Raw genomic sequence first — 21,849 nt, forward strand, 5'->3', positions numbered from 1 at the left:
TCCAGTTGTAAGAGTGAATGTTTCATAGGTTTGGATGAGACCTACTGAGATCACTTCGTCTTCAAGCTAAAAATTTTAATTTGAATTATGTACTATTGAGGATTTAATTCTTATAGTCGAGGTAAGGCAAAATTAATTAAAATGCAATGGGAATCTATATGAATTAGGAGTAAACATAAGAAAGTTCCATATGATTTTTGTATAAATGTATAATATAGTACGTTTTTCTTAATTTATTAAATGGTTTTTGAAACTTTGGTAGAAATTTATAGAAGTTTTTCTTACAATAGAGCAAAAGCCAGTTTTTAGATGATTTTTAAATTTTTTTCTTTTTTTTTCTTCAACTTTTAAGTTCAGGGGTACATGTGCGCGATGTGCAAGTTTGTTATAATAGGTAAACACGTGCCATGGTGGTTTGCTGCACAGATTTTTTAATATTATGCATGCATAGATAATCTCTTCTCCACATTTCCACAGCAGTTTCTGTCTAGCATTTAATTTTAATGTTATTTCATATAAATCTTATCTTTCATATAAGGATAAAAACTACATTACATACTTCTGGGTCAATTAGGCAAATGCTTTCAATGAGTACTGACAATGAACCAGTGGAATAAAGAAAACAAAATAAGTGAAACGATATGGTCTCTAAATTGTTATTACAGAGACAATATCAACATACATGAAACAATGGTTGCACGGATTAAACACCACAAACAGGATGAACTGCCAATATTATGGAGTTCAAGATGGTGCTAAGCAAACAATGCCCATGTTGTGGATTCTCAACTGCTTTACTTGCGGTGGTTGGGATGAGAGAGATATTAAACTCTCCCATTCGATTACCTGAGAACAAAAATGAAGAACAGGCCAATGAGTTCTAGCAGAGGGATGCTTCAGGCAAAAAGTCATTACAAGAGTTCAAAGAGAATCAACCTGGTTCCCTTCATTCTTGAGTACCTTATTTGGCAATAATGTTAAATGATGGCCTGAATATTTGCCCATCTTCTGTTCTCTCTAATGACTATCTAAGCAAAGAATTGGTCCAAAAAAATGTGTGTCCCCATCTTATATACCAAGAAACTTTGGTAACCTTTTGCTATATCAGGAATAGTGATTTTATGGTAACTTTGTAGTTAGAGGACAGGTTGGAAAGTCTAAGTCGTGAAGGGTTGAGAATCCATATTCAGTCTCCCCTGTTTCCTTTTCCCAAATCCTCTGTTGTACTCACCACAGCCTTTCTCATCACTGTTGTCCAAACAGTCATCTAGGTGGTTGCAGAGTTTCATCATCTCGATGCAGCGCCCACTGTCACACTTGAACTCGTGAGGTGGACACGTGGGTTCTGGGGTGTGGCACAGGTGCATCAGCTCATCAGATCCATCTCCACAGTCATTATCCTCATCACAGACGAAGGTTTTACTAATGCAGCGCCCGTTCTGACAGGTAAACTGATTCTGTTGGCAAGTCTGGTATAAGCAGCCCCTCTCATCGCTATAGTCACCACAGTCATTGTGCCGGTCACACCTGTATCATGAGATCCAGTACCACTTTCAGAGAGGTTGGCAATAAACCTCAACTATTACCCACTTGGGGTTTTGCTTCCTTCTTTATCTACCTAAATGCCAGGTCAACCATTCTGACAAGATCACCAGTGTCCTTGATCCCCTTTTCCCCAACATCTTCGTCTACCCCACTAATCGCCAATTCTAGAAGAATCCGATATTTGGCATTCCACACAACTTCCTCAGGGCTGGCTGCTACCATTAGAAATGCTACCACTAAATGCTACCATTTAATAGCTATAGACAATTAGTAGGTCTATAGCTATTAAAAATAATTGCATTCATTTTTTCCTTAGTTGATAAACTAATTAAATACAACTTTTGTAATTTTGGTATACATCAGATCTATGAGACAGCTTATGAACAGTGGCACTATCTATGTTCAACAGATAATGAGATAGCCAGTAGGCACTGGCAATGTACTGGGTAATCACACGATAAAAGTGCCCATACCCAAATGGAAACTCATAGGGTGAGTGCTATATATTATAAATAAGATTATTGGGTGTGTCCTCTAAGAACACATATCTTCCTACTGGAATAACGTTTACATTGTCAGTCCTGTTCCTTCCATCTTTCATTACACTCCTGCCATCTATCATGAGATGTGAGTCTTCATGGTGATGTGAATGAAGGCAAGCTAGTAGGTTAGCATGGCATACTGGCAAAGGAAGAAGGCATGCTGTAGTACTAGAAGCTATCTCGGGACCTAACATACACAGGCATCATTATAACAATATAATTTCCTGAAGTTCTGTGAGCCAAACTGGCCTTTCTTCTCCATATTACTCCAAGATCCCATAAAAGTTATGATGTCTAAAGGGGGTCTCACATAAGCATCAAGGAGTCTTTGATAAGAGTGAACAAAGCTAATGGTTTTGAACAATTTATCATAGAAAGCATAGGAGTGGCACATAGAGCATTACAAGATGTGAAGGCAACAACGGTGAATGTGGTCAGTTTTACAACAGACCTATAACCAGGCCTGCTAACCAGCACCACCATCCATAAACCCAGGGCCTTGTCAACATGATTTACAGTAAAATGTGTGCATGTAATTGTGAAGAAAGCTGTGGTCAAGGCAGACTGGCTCAGCTCCATTTGGTCTCCCGGGAGCTATTTAACTCATTTCCAAATGGTTTGAAAACACCAATGTTTTCCTTTGTCTAATTTAGATCCAACGCAGGAGGAAAAACAAGTCATCAAGCAAATCACCAAGCTTTCAGACACTATTGCAAGTCAGTATTCCAGCTCATCACCAAATTGTCACCCCTCAGTCTTATCATCCATGTTTTTCAGCAGCATCAGTAGTGAGCCAAGAAAAAAAAAAAGGTCAATAGGAAAAATGATCTCCTGTCCCACTGTACCAAACGGGGAGCACACTTTCTGCCAAGCAAGCAAGGAGATGCACACTAACAGCACACCTAGTAGAGGCTACTTCCAGACACAGATTTTGGACTTACTTAGAAGCTGATAGCTTAGGTTTTCAAACAAACAGTATGTTTTTTTCTCTTCTACTATAGCCCTTTTCACGGAAATTCAGAAAGCTCAAGGAAAAAAAGAAAGAGAGAGAGAGAGAAAGGGAGGGAAAGTGAAGGAAGGAACAATGGACGAAGAAAGAAAGGGAGAGAGGAAATGTTACTGTGCTGTGAGATCATAGTAATGATAAAGGAAGAACCCAGAAAGCTCAGAATGGGAGGAAGAAAGGAGGTAACTTGGAGTCTGATCAAAATCAACACCTGCTACCGTTCTTGTGCCTAGAGTCTAAGCCTAGGTATTCAGAATATATTTACATCTAAGACTAATGCTATTAGCTATTTACCAAATTCAGAAAAACTATAGAAATGCAACACAATAGAACTCTTGAGCAGTAGGGAGAAAATATAGACAAAGATTTATCCACTTTAGGTGCAAAAAATAAAAATCTACACTTTACATTCATATTACTTAAATACAAACAAAGCATATTCTACTGCCGCTTCACTACAAAAGAAGACAGCTCCACCTCTTGAATGTCTTTGCATTCTCAGTTCACAAACTACCACCTCTCAGCAATGTCCACTCATCAGAGGATGAATCACCCACAGAGTGTATTTTCCTGATAGCATTTATCTACTTTTTAAATTACTGCTGAGTCCCTGCTCCTTCACCTCCTCCTTCTTCCTCAGGACCACCACAATAAACACACAATCGTACACCACACTGGACTCCAATGGTACATTAGCGCCTGTTGATAAGCTGCCTGCCCCTCCAGTCAATGGCCCCTGTGACTCTGCTTCTCTGATCTTGTGCCTACTTAGTATATCTTTCCCACTGTCTTCCTTCGCATGCTGTAAGCTGGCCATTCCTGTTGCTCTCAATGTGCCTGTGTGTCCCTTAACAGTCCTTGGCACAAGCAATATCTCTTCATGGCTCCAGTTGTGCCCAAATACCTAAGACATACTTTCACCTCAGGAAGTCCTACTATGTCAAACTCACCTTCCACCTTGAGCAAGCGCCTTTCTGGACTCCCCTACTTTTGCTAATGCTCGTACTATTTTCCTAGTCAATCAGGATTGAAACTTACAAATTGTTCTTCTCCATTTCCTTCCATAATCCAAGTATTTGTTAAGTGGGATGATGAGAAGTTGGGATGTTAAGAATGTATATAAACTGTTTGAAGAGGCCCATTTGGAGAAAGAGGTAAGAAGTCAAACAATGGAACATTGCAGGAGAGGTTTCCCAAACCAGCAGGCTGTGAGCCGAATCTGTTTGATCCACACAGTGTTTTAAGAATTTTAAAATTTGTTTCCAGCATTTAAAATCAGAGTATTTCAAATGAAAATCCAGATTTCCAACTTCTGTCAAAAAGAGAGCATCAGAAAGTCTGGCCTTCCAGCCCTCCTGCATGATATTGATCAATGTCTGCATCCTTAGTTGGAGACATTGTCTCAGTTCACTCCACCTGCCTCTACTTGACTCTGAGCCTAAGAGCCAAGCTCTATTTATCATCATGCTTGTGCTGTTATTTTTCTTATAGTAGAGAGAGGAGAGTGAAACAGTTCTTGTAATACCAATGCCTCTACTCCAAGTGGAAAACTAAGCGGGTCACCAGCTTCAAGAAAGAATTCTTATCTCAAGCCCTCTCCATTCATCTCCCTGGCCCTCTGTGCAAGGCCAGATTCTGTCTTTCACAGGCCCTAGGCATTTTTGCCTTCTTGGGCTCCTTCCTCCATAAAAATATTAAAAATTATATTTAATTTTAAATTGTTAATATGGTATTATATATTAATAATTTAAGTATCTAACTTCTTTTCATTTTAATGCAATCATATTGGTATAAAGCCAGATATATTAATATTATATATTAAAATACTTTCTTTGATGTAAAAGTTTTTTTCCCTTTGATTTTGAAAGGAATCCAAACATTTTCATAGGCCACTAAAAGCATCATGGGCCCTGGGCACTGCGGCCACTCGGTGCCTAATAGGTAAGTGAGCCCAGCCCCCATGGACATTTGAGGCGTGCTGGGTAACTTTAGAATGCTCATTTCACCTGAATATCTTTGGGATACACAGTCCGTAACCACAGGTGAATTCATTTTCAGAGCAAGTTCTCCTGGTGCAATTCTGATTCTCATCGTAGCCATCAGTACAATCCACATCGCCATCACAGACCCAAGACTGGGGAATGCACCTCCTGTCCGGAGGTCTGTCATTTACACAGAGAAACTCGGAATCCGAGCAGTTTTGATTCTCTGAAACCAAAGCACGCAAGAATCAGAAAGCATGAGAGCTCAGTGCAGCAGTTAATTCTCTTTGCTTTAATGTTACTTACCATTCTAAGTATGAAAGGAAATGGAAGGAAAACACGTAGACAAATTACATTGCTATTATAATAATAGATCATAATAAAAATACCTCCAAAGATTCCATTTTAATTGCTTTGGACCCTGGCTTTTTCAAAGAAATCAATACAATAAAATGCCTCATTTATTTTTCCATAAAATACATTAGAATGGTCATACTTTTTCCCTTAGGGCTTCAGAAAACCACTACCATTTTGTTAATTGGATACCGAATGCCTTATATTTTGGTAACTTTTTTTAGTTCACAAAGTATAATCACACAAGCACAATGTGAGATAGGTATTTTTACACCATTTGTATAGATGAGAAAACTGAAGCTCAAGATGGTTAACTGGATGTCTCAAAGTCATAGAACTAGGTGAAGAGCTGGGGCTTCAAACCCAGGTCTTTCTCCTCCAAATTTAGTGCTTTTCCAACTACATTATAGCTACCACCCCAAGCAATATTGGGGTGGAGATGAAAGGCATATGCTAACAGAGTTGTCAGAAACCATGATGCTATGAGGAAAGAGGTGAGATGCTGACATCAAATCATTAGTGTCCACAAAATAAAAGAACAGGTGTTTTATCCAGTCTCATTGCAGGTGAATAGAAAACAAAAGAAAGAAGAAGATGTTGGTAAAGACAGGTGAGAGAAATGCATACACCACAATCCATGTATGTGTAGCTGAAAACCACCCATGTCAGTGGATAGGGTGGATAGGGTAAATGTGGAGTTGTGACCCACCACCAAAGTCACAACACAGGAGGGTGCCATCAGATGCAAGCAGCAGGGAGCCATTGAGTCTTTTGCCCTACCATAGAAAGACATTATTCTAACACCGATTAGATTAATTCTTGAACTAGCTAAGATTTCCATACCCTGTTGGTAATGAAAATGATGTTCCATTATCTACTCAAGAGGCATAACACCCCTCCCTCCATGCCGCTTTAAGGTGACAAAGGAAACTAGAGACAGTTCATTGTTATACTGTGAAGGTTGCTATTAAGAGCGGCCAACCACTGGGTGCAGTGGCTCATGCTTGTAATCCCAGCACTTTGGGAGGCCAAGGCAAGAGGACTGCTTGACCCCAGTAGTTTGAGACTAGCCTAGGCAATATAGTGAGACTTCGTCTCTACAAAAAAAAGTATAAAAAATCAGCCAGGCATGGTGGTGGGCGTATGGTCCCAACTACTTGGGAGGCTGAAGTGGGAGGATCGCTTGAGCCTGGAAGGTGGAGGCTGCACTGAGCCATGATCCTGCCACTGCACTCCAGCCTGGGCAACAGAGTAAGACCTTGTCAAAAAAAAAAAAAAAAAGAAAAGAAAAGAAAAAAGAAAAGGAGACAACCAAGTATTTGTGGGGTTTTTTTTCCCCTAGAAATGTAGGACATTATGTCCATTAGCCAAATGTAAGAGAAAGAAAGTAAACATAAAGTCATTTTTCATCACTCTGAAGCATTTAAGTGGATGATATCAAACACTCCCAGCATGGAGAAACAAAGGTAACATTCTATCAGTGTCCATTCAATTACAGAGAAATCTGCAATCACACTCTCCAAACACAGAAAAACAACTCTACTGTGTTTCCCTGGAATGTGACTCTGCAGAGCAATTAATCGGCTTCACTTACGACACTGGTGCCTTTCATCCTCGTCACTCATATCCCCACAGTCATTATCACCGTCACAGATCCATTCGCTTGGGATGCACCTCCCACCATCGCACTTGAACTCATCAGCTAAGCATGTTCGCTCAGAGTGACCTGAAAAGATCAATAGCATTCTCAGTGAAAAAAAGTGGTTTACAGTCCAGGAATCTGGAGACAAGCTGGCTGTAGCACGGGTTGTCTAGAAAACCTGAATTATATACATCTAGGGTAGTCCTCCAACAAGACTAGTACCAGCGACCAACAGTTTGAGGTAAAAGTAGTCAACTGACAGTGCAAAGCCCTAATTATCTTTGGTGACTAAAATGAGATACAATATTCCCTTATGTGTATGGTAGAGAAAGAACACTTCTTTTCCCAGGAAAGATATGAATTACCTACTATTTCACATGTTTCTATTTTAAAATCTACTTTTCATCCAAAACCATTTTGTTTTGTGCAAACTCTCCTCGGCCTGCACTCCCCATCCCCGCTTCCTTCCTCCATTTCCTTCTTTCCACAACACTTACCACCACCTTTCAACATACTAGACAATTTACTGATTGGTTGCCTGTCTCCCCTCTTTAGAATATTAGCTCCATGTGGGTAGGGATTGTTGTCTTATTCACTGACACATCCCAAAAGTTCCTAGAACACCACTGTTCAATAAATACTGAATTAAAATAAGTCACTCTTCTACTTCAAATTAGCCATCACTGATTCAGATGCTCTAACCTTAACCCCACATGTTCCTATTTAACTAATGAAGGTGTCATAGGCTCCCAAACCCAGGGGACCCTGGAATTAGCCTAAGGCAAGAGAAAGTATAATTGCAACTGATAAAGACACAGCCTATATCAGAACAGTAACAAGAAACAGGCTCTTTCAGAAGCTGCTATGAAAAGTGTGTACATTGATCCAGACTTTTTTTTTTTTTTTTTTTTTTTGAGACGGAGTCTCCCTCTGTGGCCAGGCTGGAGTGCAGTGGTGCGATCTCGGCTCACTGCAACCTCCGCCTCCCGGGTTCAAGTGATTCTCCTGCCTGAGTAGCTGGGATTACAGGCGTGTGCCACCGCGCCCGGCTAATTCTTGTGTTTTTAGCAGAGACAGGTTTCACCATGTTGGCCAGGATGGTCTCGATCTCTTCACCTTGTGATCCGCCTGCCTTGGCCTCCCAAAGCGCTAGGATTACAGGCATGAGCCACTGCGCCTGGCCTGATCCAGATTTTTTGAAGAGACATATCTCCTCTGATACAGCAGCACCATTTCTGGACATCTAGACCATAAGGATCTTTCCACATGTGCACAAAGGATGTTCATCCTGACACTGTTTTTCATAGTGAAAAAATGGAAACAACCTAAATGTCCAACTACTAGGAAAAGGATAAAAATACACGGACCATTCGTATTTTAAAGTATTCTTTGGCAGTGTACAGGAATGAGGCTGGTCTGTATTTGCTGACATGATGTTAAGCTTAAAAAATAAAAGCTAATTGCAGAAAATATGTATAGTAAGACTCCATCTGTTTTTTTAAAATCTATATATCAAGATATATAAAAGTAAAGTAAGATATATAAAAGATAAAAGTAAGGCAAATTCACACTCAACCTTTTAATAGTGATTACCTTTGAGGAGTGAGGGGATTGGAGAAGGATAAAAAAATGTAAATTTTACTTTTTTGTACATCGTATTATTTCTTTAAAATATATTTCTGAATATTATTACTTTACTACAATGAGGATATATTCATATATAGCTTATGTGTTTATTTTTATTTAAATATATCAGGTCATTGGTACTCACTGCTATTACTATGGCTTTTGTTACCATAGAGAAGTTTAAAAACTCATATTAATTATTCATATATTTGAACCAATAATTCATACATTTGAACCAATCTCTAAGACTATTCTACTCATCCAGTAGTTATTAGTTATTTCCTTTACAGGTCCTCAAAACTCTATGTGCCCTTTGCTTTCTATAAAACTTTCAGTGTTGGGGAAAAAGAACTTAGTGAAGCACTCCAAATACCACTCTCCAACACAGAATTTAAACCTGAGAGAAAATTGGAATTGAAAATAGTTTGACTTCAGCTATAAAACTATACTAATGATCCTAAGAAAACATCCTGAAAATAAAATGTTTTAAATACGATGTTAATATTTACTGCAATGATATATACTATAGAGGAATAAAATAAAAGCAACCTAATGCTTAATAATAGAGGCAGTTAATTTGATGATACTATAACCACTCAATGGAATATTATAGTCATTAAAAGGCAGTATGAAGACAAGGATGAGCAAACTTTTTAACTAGATAGTAAATATTTTAGGCTTACAGGCCCTATGGTCTCTGTTGCACCTACAGGACGTGGCCATAGTAGAGGGACAGCAGCCATATATGGCTGCATTTGAGTAAAATGCTATCTATAAAGACAAGCAACTGGCCACAGCCATAGTTTTCTGACTCCTATATATTATTATATATATATATTTCTAACTCCTATATGATTTATTGACAGGTTTTTTAAAGCAATGTAGAAGATTGTATTTTTATACTTTTACAATTATGTAAAAAATGTGCAGGGATATAGATTAGAATTTGTGAAGGCAAATAGCAGCCTCCAAATGTAAACAGGGCATAACTGTCCCCAGGAATACAACCAAAGGCCCCTGCAACTTCTTGGGCCTCTTGTGCTCATAAACTGGCACAGAGAGAGAACAGGAAGAGGATGCATGCTCCTAATATACTCCTTCCCCATGTATATGACTCCAATCACTTTTGGGTCCTCTGACAGCTTTCTGGGCCAGCACTCAACCAAATTCAGAAACTTCAATTGAGAGCCAACTAAAATTAAGTCCTACCAGCTAAGCACTGTATTAGGTGCATCACCAATATAATTTCATTTTATCAGCATCAATCAGCAGCTTGCGTATCCTGATCAGCTCCCCACACAGTGCTCTCCACTAACAGGTCTTAATGAATATCCGCTGAGCGGTGTCAGCATTCCAGATGAAAGCTGGGACAGGAAGTCCAAGCATTCAGCAGCCATGACCCTGGTCTGTATTTGAAGCGGTTGGAAGAGACTGAAGTTGTCTAGCTGCATCGTGATGTTTTTCATGCTTGCTTACTCTCTTACCACAAGAGGCAGGTTCATCAGAGGCATCAAAACAATCTGTTTCTTGATCACAATACCAATGTTGAGGAATACAGCGCCCAGATGTGCATTGGAACTCACTGCTGCTGCACGTGTGAGTGGCTGCAGGAGGGAAAGAAGATAAAACCCATGAGCAAAACACAAGCATGTTCCCATCAGTCTTAACAATCTGCCTCTATCTCTGAGCTAGATAATAGTTACCAAAAAAGGAAGACTGAGCCTGGAAAATGGATGCTTGTGTAAGCTTTCTGTGGGGAGGAAGAAGTATGGGAGACAGAAGGAAGTCAATCCTGCCCCAATTCCCCAATTTGTTTTTCTAGATTCCAGAAATCAAAAAAAAAAATTGTATTTGTTAGAAATACCAAAGAACTATCTTTGTGATAAGTGAAATCACAAATTATAAGTCTTGGTTTTATTTTTTCTACTATAATGTAAAATTAAATAAATTCCATTGCAATGATAATTAAAAGCAAAACAATAATGTGATCATATCTAAGCTCGCTCCACACACAACCTTTTAGCTATGTTAGATAATAACTCTAGAAAGTTGGCAAAGTTATCTTCGTATTCATCCTTGGAATACCAGACTTTTAGTTGAGTAAGTGGGAAACTCTGCCTATGTTTGAACATTGACTCTTTTCTCGAGTAACTTTAGGTAGCTCTGGTTATATGCATTTTCCAAATTGTTATGTGGGTGCACATCTAATTCAAGTCTTGTAATTCTTCTGGTCTATAAGGCCGTCTTGCTTTGGCCCCTGATATCTGATGATTTGCCAGGGGAGAACTGACATGGAAGCAGAGGTCCCTGAAAAGTCAGCAATAACTCCTAACTGTCTAGCCCTATCTGGTGGCTGCAACCTGAATTCTTCTTCCTTGTGCTGCTGTTATTACAACAGATTCCTCTTCCTGTGCTGTACCCTAATTTGGTGACAAATAATTATGATGCCCTTTGATTTCCTTGGGAGGGGCCAGTGACAAGAGTTTAACTACAAATACACAGAACAGGGAAGTCCAATCACTAAATCCTTAAATTATGTATCTATTTACACTAATAGTCTCAAAGTTATCAAACTTAAGAAAGGCCTTTTAATTTGAGCTATAAATACAGGAAATTGTTTGAATGAACCAAATTGCTAAATATGAAATAGAGATTTCTGAAATTCAAATGTATCTAGGGGATATAAAGATACTTTCAGTTACTGGTCAGGCACGGTGGCTCATACTTGTAATCCCAGCACTTTGGGAGGCTGAGATGGGTGGATCGCTTGAGCCCAAGAGTTCCAGACCAGGCTGGGTAACACAGAGAAACCCCATATCTACAAAAAATACAAAAATTAGCTGGGCGTGGTGTCACATGCACGTAATCCCAGCTACTGAGGAGGCTGAGATGGGAGGATGGCTTGAGCACAGGAGGCAGAGGCTGCGGTGAGCTGTGATCACGCCACTACACTACAGCCCAGGTGACAGAGTGAGACTGTCTGAAAAAAAAAAAATTTTCAGTTACTAATGGCCACTATAATAATATTAAGAGTAAATTATAAGGGCTTAACGGGCAAATTCTGCCTAAGTACATGAAGGCAAAAGGCTTTCAACACTGGGAGAAATGGCTCTCCAATAGTAGCAGATCTCTGGAAGAAATATTCGGGGTCTGGGAATTCTAGCCAGGGAACAGAGAGAAAGAGTTTCTCATACCCCTGCAATCACATATGAAAGCAACTGCCTACCACCTCTACTTAGAAGGTCAATGTGAAATGACAATTGAAATCAGCCCGAATACCCACGCTTCATATCTTTGTATTAGCTCACAACATGCATCTCTGGAACGATAGAAAGAAAGCAGTTTTATCTTACTCACTGCAATAAGTAGGGTTTTCATCACTGTTATCTCCACAGTCATTGTCTCCGTCACACAAATAAACGCGAGGAATACAAATATTTGAATTATGACATTTTGTGTATCCAGACTGGCAAGTGCGATCAGCTTGAAAAAGACAACCAGATAAATATTAGGAATACATCCACCAAATATGTATTATGAACAGTATCCGTGCTAACACATCTATTGTGGAACTCAAACCACTGGAAGGGCGGCATTTTCAAAGCCATCAGAAAGGCAGGATCCATGATACTTATGTTACCTATAGATTCTGTAGTAAAAAGACATATTTCCAGCTGATACTCGGGAGAAGGGAGAGGAGACACTGGTTTGTAACTTAAATCATCGGTTTTCATTAATTAATAGTATCAACAAGAGTTCCAACTCTTGGTAAAATAAACTATGGCATTTCCACACAATGGAGTAATATGTAGCTATTAAAGGAATAAAGAAGATTTCTATATACTGATAAGTAATGACAGTATAATCTTCAGGATATATTGTTAATAGTAAGAAAGCAAGATTCAAAACAGTAGGCTAACTTTTGTGTAAGAAAAAGGACGATATAAGTGTATGTGTGTGTGTGTAGCAAGAGAGAGATGCTTATATTAAAAACAATAACAACAAAGAAAAGATAAACTAACAAAAATTGTCATCTCTCTGGATAGACTGAGAAGAGCACAGAGGAAGCAGAAAGGAGAGGAAGAAATGAAGGACTTCTATAAATGCACCTCGTCATGTAGTTTTAACTTTGGAACTACGTAAGGTATTTTGTACAAATAAGATCAATAAAATAAAATAAAATTTGGAAACAGCAATAGATAAAGCTAACTATATATCAGGTTGATAGCATAACCCTGCAGAAAAAAAAAATTCCAAATATCTTTAAAATCAGTATTTTGACTGCATATCTCTAGTGGGACATAATCTAAAAAGCAAGAAGAATCTCGCACTTAGTAGACTTATTGTTAATAGTATTATTTGAGTGGTTTTAATAATGTTGAAATTATTATAGGCATTTTGAAATTACTATATAATAAAACAAATAACTAAATGTCAAGAGAAACTATGATTTTAAGCATAAGAAGAGATGTAATTATAAAATCTAAAATGTAAACAACCTGTAATCTTAAATTTAAATGGGAAATATCAATAAAAACTTTTTCTGGCCGGGCGCAGTGGCTCACGCCTGTAATCCCAGCACTTTGGGAGGCCAAGGTGGGCGGATCATGAGGTCAGGAGATCGACCTGGCTAACATGGTGAAACCTCGTCTTTACCAAAAAATACAAAAAATTAGCCAGGCATGGTGGCAGGTGACTGTAGTCCCAGCTACTCGGGAGGCTGAGGCAGGAGAATGGCGTGAACCCGGGAGGCAGAGCTTGCAGTGAGCTGAGATCATGTCACTGCACTCCAGCCTGGGCAATAGAGCAAGACTCCATCTCAAAAAAAAAAAAAATTTTTTTTCCTTAAAAACTGTATTTCCTAGCTCTGACCATTGAAAAGGACTAGAAGCAATGAAAGCTAAGTAGGAATGAGCACCTCAACCCTGTGATAATTTCTAAGTACCACAGAGGGAATGAGGTCTCCTTGGATAAGTGGCTAATTCCAGGACTGGGACAGGAAATATAAGACAAGCTTGAGCTATAAGAAGATGGATTGGGGTCATGTCAAAGAACAGAAAATCCAAGTTAAGGACTCCCATTGGCCTAACTTTGGACAACTGGGCACCAAAAAAAACAGTTGACAGCACTGTATTAAAACTCATCAAATACATGAAGATCAAAGAGTTCAATATAATACTAAACTAAACTAAACAAAAAGTTAATTCTCCTTTGTCACCAACTCATTACTCTGAAAATTGACAAACAAAAGGTATTTATCCTGTAGATTCTAATTACCAACAAAAGCTGGTAAGGGAAATGTCTTCTTTATCAAACTTCAGCTAATAAATGCAGCAGGAACACTAGAATTCTAAAGAGCCCATTCATAACTCTTAAAGAAATAATGGGTTTACAGAACAACCACCGATGGATGCTAAAACCATTGGGTGAAAGGATGATGGGAGCTTCATAAGAGATGATTCAGGCTGACAACAGAATCCACTTAAAGTGGGGCAACAAAACATCATGTGCCTCATAAGGTGATGCAACAGGAAACGCACAGCTCCACCTCTGAAATACTCTTACCCAAAGAATTGCACCTGTTATGATCAAAACTCTAGGTCTAAATACCAGTTCATAGGAAATAAGAGGGATAAGATAAATTAAATGGATCAATTATGCAATTAGTCAAGTCCAGAATGTGAGATATTCTACAGGACAAATCACCTAATCTTTCTAATGAATCAATGACATTAAAAAGTGGGAAGTGTTGTGGCATAAAAGAGATTGAAGAATTATAACGATCAAAATCAGTTGTAGATCTCATCTGAACCCTAACTTGAACAGAGAACAGTAAAAATACATTTTGGGGATAAGTGACAAAATTTGAACATGGACTAGGTACTCAGGGATATTTAGTAAGCACTTTTGATTTTGCCAGGCATTATAATGGCATGGTAGTTATTTTCCAAAATGTTATCAGTGAAGTGCATGTCTAGGAGTCACTTTAAAATACTAGAAAAAAGGAGAGAAAAATGAAACAAGACTGGTATTTGTTGATACATGCTACCGCGCCTAGCCAAAAATTTACGTTTTAGATAAATACTTAGGGTTTTTTTTGAAAAGCCTTTGTTTTTATATAATAATTTCATCTCCTGTGATCCAAGACCTCAGACCCAAAATCACAATAAGCACTTAAGATAAACTTACGGCAATTTTTCTCATCTGAAGTGTTATTATCATGGCAGTTGTCTACACCATTGCAGATAAACTCACGAGGTATGCACCTTCTGTTATTGCACATAAACTCCGTGGTGGCATTGCAGTCCCTGAACAGGCACCCTGCCTCATCACTGCCATCACCACAGTCATTGTAGTAATCACAGCGGTAAGAGTATTGGACACATCGCCCATTGGCACAGGTGAAGGCTGTCGGTGAGCAGGTGTGAAGTGCTAAGAACAGGAAAAACATGAGAACAAACCCTCTTGATTAAAACATTATCCTAATTTTTAAAAAGATACAATTAAATAAAAGAGACACTTTGAATTTACCTTCCAAGGCAAAAAACGCTGCAAAATGGACTGCATGCAAAGTGAGATAACACTTTTAATTAGTTAGATTAAGCAAAATATGTTGTATACATTTTTTAAATTGTTTTAGGCACAAATCAAGTAATTTAAGCACAAATCAAAGTCATTCTGTTTCTCTATAATCTCCATTTATCTCAATCACAAAAAAGCATGCAATTATAGTTTATTTCAGGAAAATAAAAACTCCTAGCCCCTATCACAGTCTGCTAGGAAAAGGTAACCAACCTCAGAACTCCCTGAGAAAGTCCACTGTGTTTTATTCACTCTATTCAGATGGAAGCTGAGGATTGGAAGTTATTTTCATAAAATTTTTGAAATAATGACCTTTGTGCTATGAAAATTAGTAAAATGATACGTTTCCTTAGTCCCAAGCTAAGCTAGACTTAGCATGCACCATGCCTCATGCTAAGGGATTTTTACATATTGTTTCTCTTACTCCTCGCAAGAACCCTAGTAGTAGCTCCATTTTACAGATGAGATGTCTGAGGCTTGAGATGTTAAGTAACTTTCCCAGGTCTATACAGATTACAAATGCGATCACCAGGATGATGATTGTGCTTGTGCTCTTAACCACTACAGACGTGATTTAACAGAAACAGTCTGGATTATCAGAGGAAACATTTTTCAGCTCTACCAGGATGCCTAGGTACACATTTCAAACACATTCACACACAGCAGGATTCCATATCAAACACTTGACATCAAGATGCCATTAGCTCCTACCAAAAGCGCCAAGAGTCCAACTCACCACAGACACTTTCCATCTCATCACTGCCATCCCCACAGTCGTTGTCATTATCACACTTCCACTCTTCCGAGATGCAGCGCCCATTGGAGCAGGTGAAGGAAGATGCACCACATCGTTCACCATTGTCCACAATGCAGTGCTTCCTATTGTTGGCCAAATACCAGTTGCCCTCATGTGGACACTGGCACTCTGCACCATTTGGACCTGAAGAAAGATAATCCCAGAAGAAGCAAAAGATGGATGTAGCCACTGTTCACATTGACCCCTCCACAATAGCACTTGCAACAGCTTCTACATTAAATGCTCCCTAAGACAAGCCATGGAAATTCTGCCCATTAACCTTTTAACTATATTCTGAGTCACTTTTCCATCAAGAAGAGCAATCACCAATTTCTAATAAATGTGCCGATTCCTTCTAAACAACAGGAAATATCAACGACTCTTCTCAGCAAAATTTGCAAAGCAACAACATCAAAAGGCACATCTTCCCGTGAATTTGTTGTTCTTTATAAAATGCACAATGAAGCACATATGATCCCACCCGCAAATATCACCAGAAATATTTCAAACTATAGATAATAGCTCTTAAGCAGAAAATGTAAATCCTTTTATAAGGAAGGCCAGCTCATTGACAGAATTCCTAGTCAAGACATGAAGTAGGGCAGCCAAGGCCTTCATCTTTCTTTCTAACTCCATCAAGCTTGTATTTAAAATGCCTTCATAGGCTGAGTGCTGCGGCTCACGCCTGTAATACCAGCACTTTGGGAGGCCGAGGTGGGCAATCTCTTGAGGCCAAGAGTTTGAAACTAGCCTGGCCAACATGGTGAAGCCCCATCTCTACTAAAAATACAAAAATTAGCTGGACATGGCGTGTGCCTGTAGTCCCAGATACTAGGGAGGCTGAAGCAGGAGAATGGCATGAACCCAGGAGATGGAGGTTGCAGTGAGCTGAGATCCCGCCACTGCACTCCAGCCTGGGCGACAGAGTGAGACTCCGTCTCAAAAATAAAATAAAAGAAAATGCTTTCATAAAAGGGCTCCATATAGATTAGAAAAGAAGCCTGCCAAGTCTTCCTCTCAAAATATAGCCCCAGGTCTGTTTTATAAATTACCCTGACATCAAGGAGAATTTGAATTTTTTCTCCTGTGAGAACTTCAGCTTTCCTTACCAATTGGTATTGTGATCATTATTCTCCATGTTCTAATTTTCATGGTCAGTGCCTTACCTGGTGCACAGATATGGCTGCAGCCCCCATTAAACTGTTCACAAGGATTGTTACACTGTTGTTTCTGGTTCTTCACAACAGTGTTGATTCCCCTGGGCTGGGAGAGCAAATTTGTGGTCATTGCAATCTGACCTGACCCGTCATATTTGTTAGCTCGGTAAATTCTTTGTGTGTACAAGTCAGTCCAGTAAATATACTGGCCATAGAGAGTCAAGCCAAAAGCATGAACTGCTGCATTGACAATGACTTCACGATCCATGCCCGTCAGAGTGCTGCGTTCAATCCTCTGCCTAAAATGAAGCAAAAAAAAATTTAGAAGTTGAAATCTCAAGTGAGTTAAGTTTTCAACTGGCAACCCAATGCATGCGCCTCATCATTGTTTACACAAGCTGCAAACTTTCTTTTCAAATGGGGCATATGGCAGCTGGAAATGTTTCTTCTGGTGATGGGAGGTCTTGTTTGCTTATCAAACAATAGCCTATATAAAATCATTGACTTCCAAATATGAATAGTAATCCTACAAAAGGAACCAGGTTGATATTAGAAACAGGAAAACGTGAAATAATCCATGTAATGCATGGAACTCAGTGTTGAGCACATAGCAGACTCTCAATAAAACAATAACTTTTCCATCCCACTTCCTTAGTGACTTTTTCAATTTGATGTTTATTGAGTAATTTGAGGTGTTTACCTAGAATAATCCAAGCTTAGACTCAAAGCATCACTGCTTTGTTTCAAATAGGAGAATAAAGAAAAGATCAGGAGGTTAGGTCTTGGCATCACAAGACTAAAATTCCAAAGAAATATGCAAGAAAAATTAAGATTCCCGATATGTAGACACCAGCCATAATAAACAAAATCATTTCATCCCTTCAACTATTCCATTAGGATGACTGGAATGTGAGACATATGGGGGGTACTTGGAGAAGTTACATACAAAATTAGAGTTGACAAAAGGAAAATATTAAGAAATGTGCTGAGGAGAAACTTGCCAGAGAAGAAAGGGTCTATTTGAAAAGATGACAAAAAGTCAAAGACTGAAGAAAAGAATTTTCTTTTTTTTTTTTAAGAAAAGAATTTTCTAAAAGACATTGAATGCTAAAGCCCAGAAAAAAACATAATATCAATTGGCATTTAAAAGTCATTCAGATTTTATAGCAGTTACCTAGGGCATGCAGAATGTAAGTTGAGTAATTTCATTTGTAATTCTAAACTGAGAAAATACATTTATAATTATAGCTGAAATTATAGATATATTTAGCAATGCATCTTTAGATGTCTTTTAGTTCATAATTATTCAATGCATGATATAGATAAATTTTCACAGTATGTTCACCAAGTTCCAATATAAACATAGTTCCTAAAACTGTGATTCTATATTCTGGCAATGTCTATCTGGCATGCTATATTTTTATCACATGATGCAAATCCCTCTTCTTTGGAAATGGAAGGAAAACCTCTTCTTAACACCCACATGAGTAACCAGAGACACCTACAGACTAGCATCCACCCAGTAGAGAAGGTCCTCCTCATAGTCCAGAGTCAGCCCACTGGGCATGACCAGACTGCTGTTCACAATGGGTACCCGGAAGTTTCCTCCCAATGTGGCTCTCTCGATTTTGGCATGTGTATCCCAGTCAGCCCAGTACAGGTACCTAGTCATACAAAAGGAGTCAATAATTAATTCACAGGGAACCTCATAGTCCTTTTAAAAAAAAAAAAAGGACAATATTCTTTAATTGCAAATTGCCAGTAACATGGCAAAAGAAACTCCATTTCTACTTACACAACTTGTCCAAAAGGGATCTAGTAAGTCAGGGTGTTGACTTCCTAGTATGTTGCCAACCTTTCTGCCATCAAAGGGAGCGATGCACTGCATCCTCCTTCCCAGGTAAAATCACTCAATATGCTTTCACTTTTGAATCTGTAGCCATAGTGTTATAAGCCCATAACATATTGGCTATCTATGAACATAATTTCAGGCCCCATTTTTTCCAGAAATAAGCAGACAGAAATATAACAAGGAAGATGATGGCATACCCTTGGCAGGGATCTAACACAATTGCTCTTGGTTTTGGAACGCGGGCTATCACAGTGCGATTAGACCCATCTTCAGCCATGGAATTAATCGTCTGGTTGAGGTAGTCACTGTAATAAATTCTTCTAGTAATCCAGTCAAAGGCAATGCCATCAGCAGTCCCTATACCTGGACACATACAGGCAGACACACACACAAGCACACACAAAGACATTAGAGTCTCATATGCATTAGAAACACTCAGTCATCCATGTGTGTTGACCCCATTGTGTCTACTTGCAGGACAAGCAGCACCTGGAGTGCACTTACCTGAAGCAATGACAGTTGGAGTATGGATCCCTGAAGACAGGGTGGCATAGGAAATCTGTCCAACTCCAGAGGCTAAATTTTGTGTGAAGTAGATTCTATCACTTACACTGTCATAGTCTAGAGACATGACAGTTCTTTCCACATTTATTGTTTGGAAAGGTGGGCTATGGTTTTCAGGGTCCAAGTGTAAGCTTCTCAAGGAATTAGACAAGGCAAAGATGAGGAAATTTTCTGTTGAAATGGCACAATTCTTGCCATCACTTTGCAGGGTCCCAAAGGCACAGTCACATTTTGGGGTGTACAATCCAGGCAGAGCAAAGCAGAGATGAGAGCACCCACCATTGTTTTCCAAGCAAGGGTTGTTGTTGACCTCTGCTGGTGACCGGGGCTGGACTTGCTTGTCAAAGATGGTCACATCTCTTAACCAGTTGATATTGTCTCTTATCACTGTGGGTGGCTCTGTGTTCTCTGGTTCCTTGCTGGCTTGGAAGATCTTTTTCAAATTCCTATCTACCCATATGATAGAATTTTCAAAAACAGTGATGCCATAAGGAGTTGGGTAACGACTGCCATAACGAATCACTTCAGAGTTCTCTCCATTGATACGAATCCTTGCAATTATATCTAAAGAATCATCAACCCAATAAACGTAGCTATCACTTCGGTCTACTGCCAAGCCCCGTGGTGTGACAATGCCCTCTGACACAAGCACTGTTCGATTGGTACAGTCAAGGAAAGAACGCTCAATCTTTGGTCTCTGCCCATAGTCAGCCCAGAAGAGGTATCTGTTCTTGGGATCTACAACAATATGCCTAGGCATGTCCACTGTGACTTTAAGAAGAACACGGCGGTAAGTAGTATTGATCCGCAGAACTTCTATCAGTGTTTCAGAAACAAAGGCATTGGTGAAATAAAGATTTCCTATGGGAAAAATGAAAGTGCATGCTGATCAACGGAGAACCAAGAAGAAAAAAAGGGAGAACTTTACAAATTCAGAACAAAATATATAAGGTTGAAGTTTGGGTCACTATATGTTGTCTTTTCCAAGATGATAAATGTCCCAGTCTAGGCTTAGAAAAATAAATTCTTACTCCTAGGAATTATAGAGATTGTGTCTTCAAATTTAGAGAGAAAGTGCCTATCTTCAGCTTCTAAAGTAGATTAGAATTCATAGGAACGTCATAACCCACTTTCTACTGAAAGGTATATTTTCCAGAATGTCCCTCCTTTTCTATCTGAAGCTCTAAATGCTTAATACCTACTTGAAACACTCTAAATATACATTTTTCATAGCACAACTTCCATCCCAATGTGATAAAAGTAGCAAAGAGGGAGCACCAGCAGCATCTCAGGTTGTTATTGATGTTATCAAATGGTCTTTGTGCTTAAGGTTAACATGAAGTTTTTCCTTAGTCTTTCTAACTAATGTAGGTGTTTTCATCCCATGGACCTTCTAAAAGTGACCAAAACAAAAGTCCATTTCCTTTTGGGCCTTATGTACATGCTAGAATAAAAAGATAACTTTATGAAGATAGTATAATAAGTAGAGAATGACTACAAATTATTGATTTCATGTAGTTGAAAGTCTGTTGTTGAACTATCAATGCTACTACCAAGACACACATATTTTGTTCCTATATCTGATTCAAACCACCTCTAGAGAAATCAGGTCAATGTGAAATATGTTACTGATACATTTTTTCATTACCTAACTCTACTTGCTATGTATGTATTTGCTCATTTCCAATCCTTTAATCCAGGGTTGGCAAACTTTTTCTGTAAAGGGCCAGATAATAAATATTTTAGGCTTTGCAGAGTATATGGTTTCACAAGTACTCAACACTGCCACTGTAACATGAAAGCAGCCATAGAAAATACACAAATAAATGGGCATAGCTGTGTTACAATAAAACTTTATTTACAAAAACAGGCAACAGGCTGCATTTGACTCATGGGCCATAGTTTGCTGACTACTGCTTTATCTATACCCTCAGAAATAGTAATTTCTATTCAGGAACGGGAGTTACGAACCCAATTAAAGCTTTATTTAACCATACTTCCATATTTACTTTTTGCAATAAACTCTTATTATAGTACTTAGATTTTCATAATACATGCTAATATTTCCTTTTTTTAATTTTTTTTTTTATTTGAGACAGAGTCTCACTCTGTCACCCAGGCTTGATGGCAGTGGCATAATCTCAGCCCACTGCAACCTCCACCTCCCGGGTTCAAGCGATTCTCCTGCCTCAGCCTCCTGA

The 21,849-nt window shown here is 38.8% G+C and overlaps 1 protein-coding gene across 2 annotated transcripts in view; it reads right to left on the reverse strand.

The window, feature by feature from the left end:
* The window catches only part of LRP2 (LDL receptor related protein 2), a 225,542-nt gene that overhangs the window by 58,651 nt on the left and 145,042 nt on the right, over positions 1-21,849 (reverse strand). For both annotated transcript variants that reach the window (XM_031008678.3, XM_055379127.2), the window contains 11 exons: positions 19,589-20,509; positions 19,282-19,447; positions 18,738-18,896; positions 17,242-17,531; positions 16,016-16,219; positions 14,887-15,129; positions 12,055-12,180; positions 10,182-10,301; positions 7,024-7,155; positions 5,100-5,301; positions 1,232-1,527 (listed from right to left, as the gene is read on the reverse strand). In XM_031008678.3, the coding sequence (XP_030864538.2) occupies positions 1,232-1,527; positions 5,100-5,301; positions 7,024-7,155; positions 10,182-10,301; positions 12,055-12,180; positions 14,887-15,129; positions 16,016-16,219; positions 17,242-17,531; positions 18,738-18,896; positions 19,282-19,447; positions 19,589-20,509 (2,859 nt within the window). The remainder of the gene's footprint in view (positions 1-1,231; positions 1,528-5,099; positions 5,302-7,023; positions 7,156-10,181; positions 10,302-12,054; positions 12,181-14,886; positions 15,130-16,015; positions 16,220-17,241; positions 17,532-18,737; positions 18,897-19,281; positions 19,448-19,588; positions 20,510-21,849) is intronic.

This window comes from Gorilla gorilla, chromosome 11 (genome assembly GCF_029281585.2).
Source record: "Gorilla gorilla gorilla isolate KB3781 chromosome 11, NHGRI_mGorGor1-v2.1_pri, whole genome shotgun sequence".
Classification (NCBI taxonomy): Eukaryota; Metazoa; Chordata; class Mammalia; order Primates; family Hominidae; genus Gorilla; species Gorilla gorilla.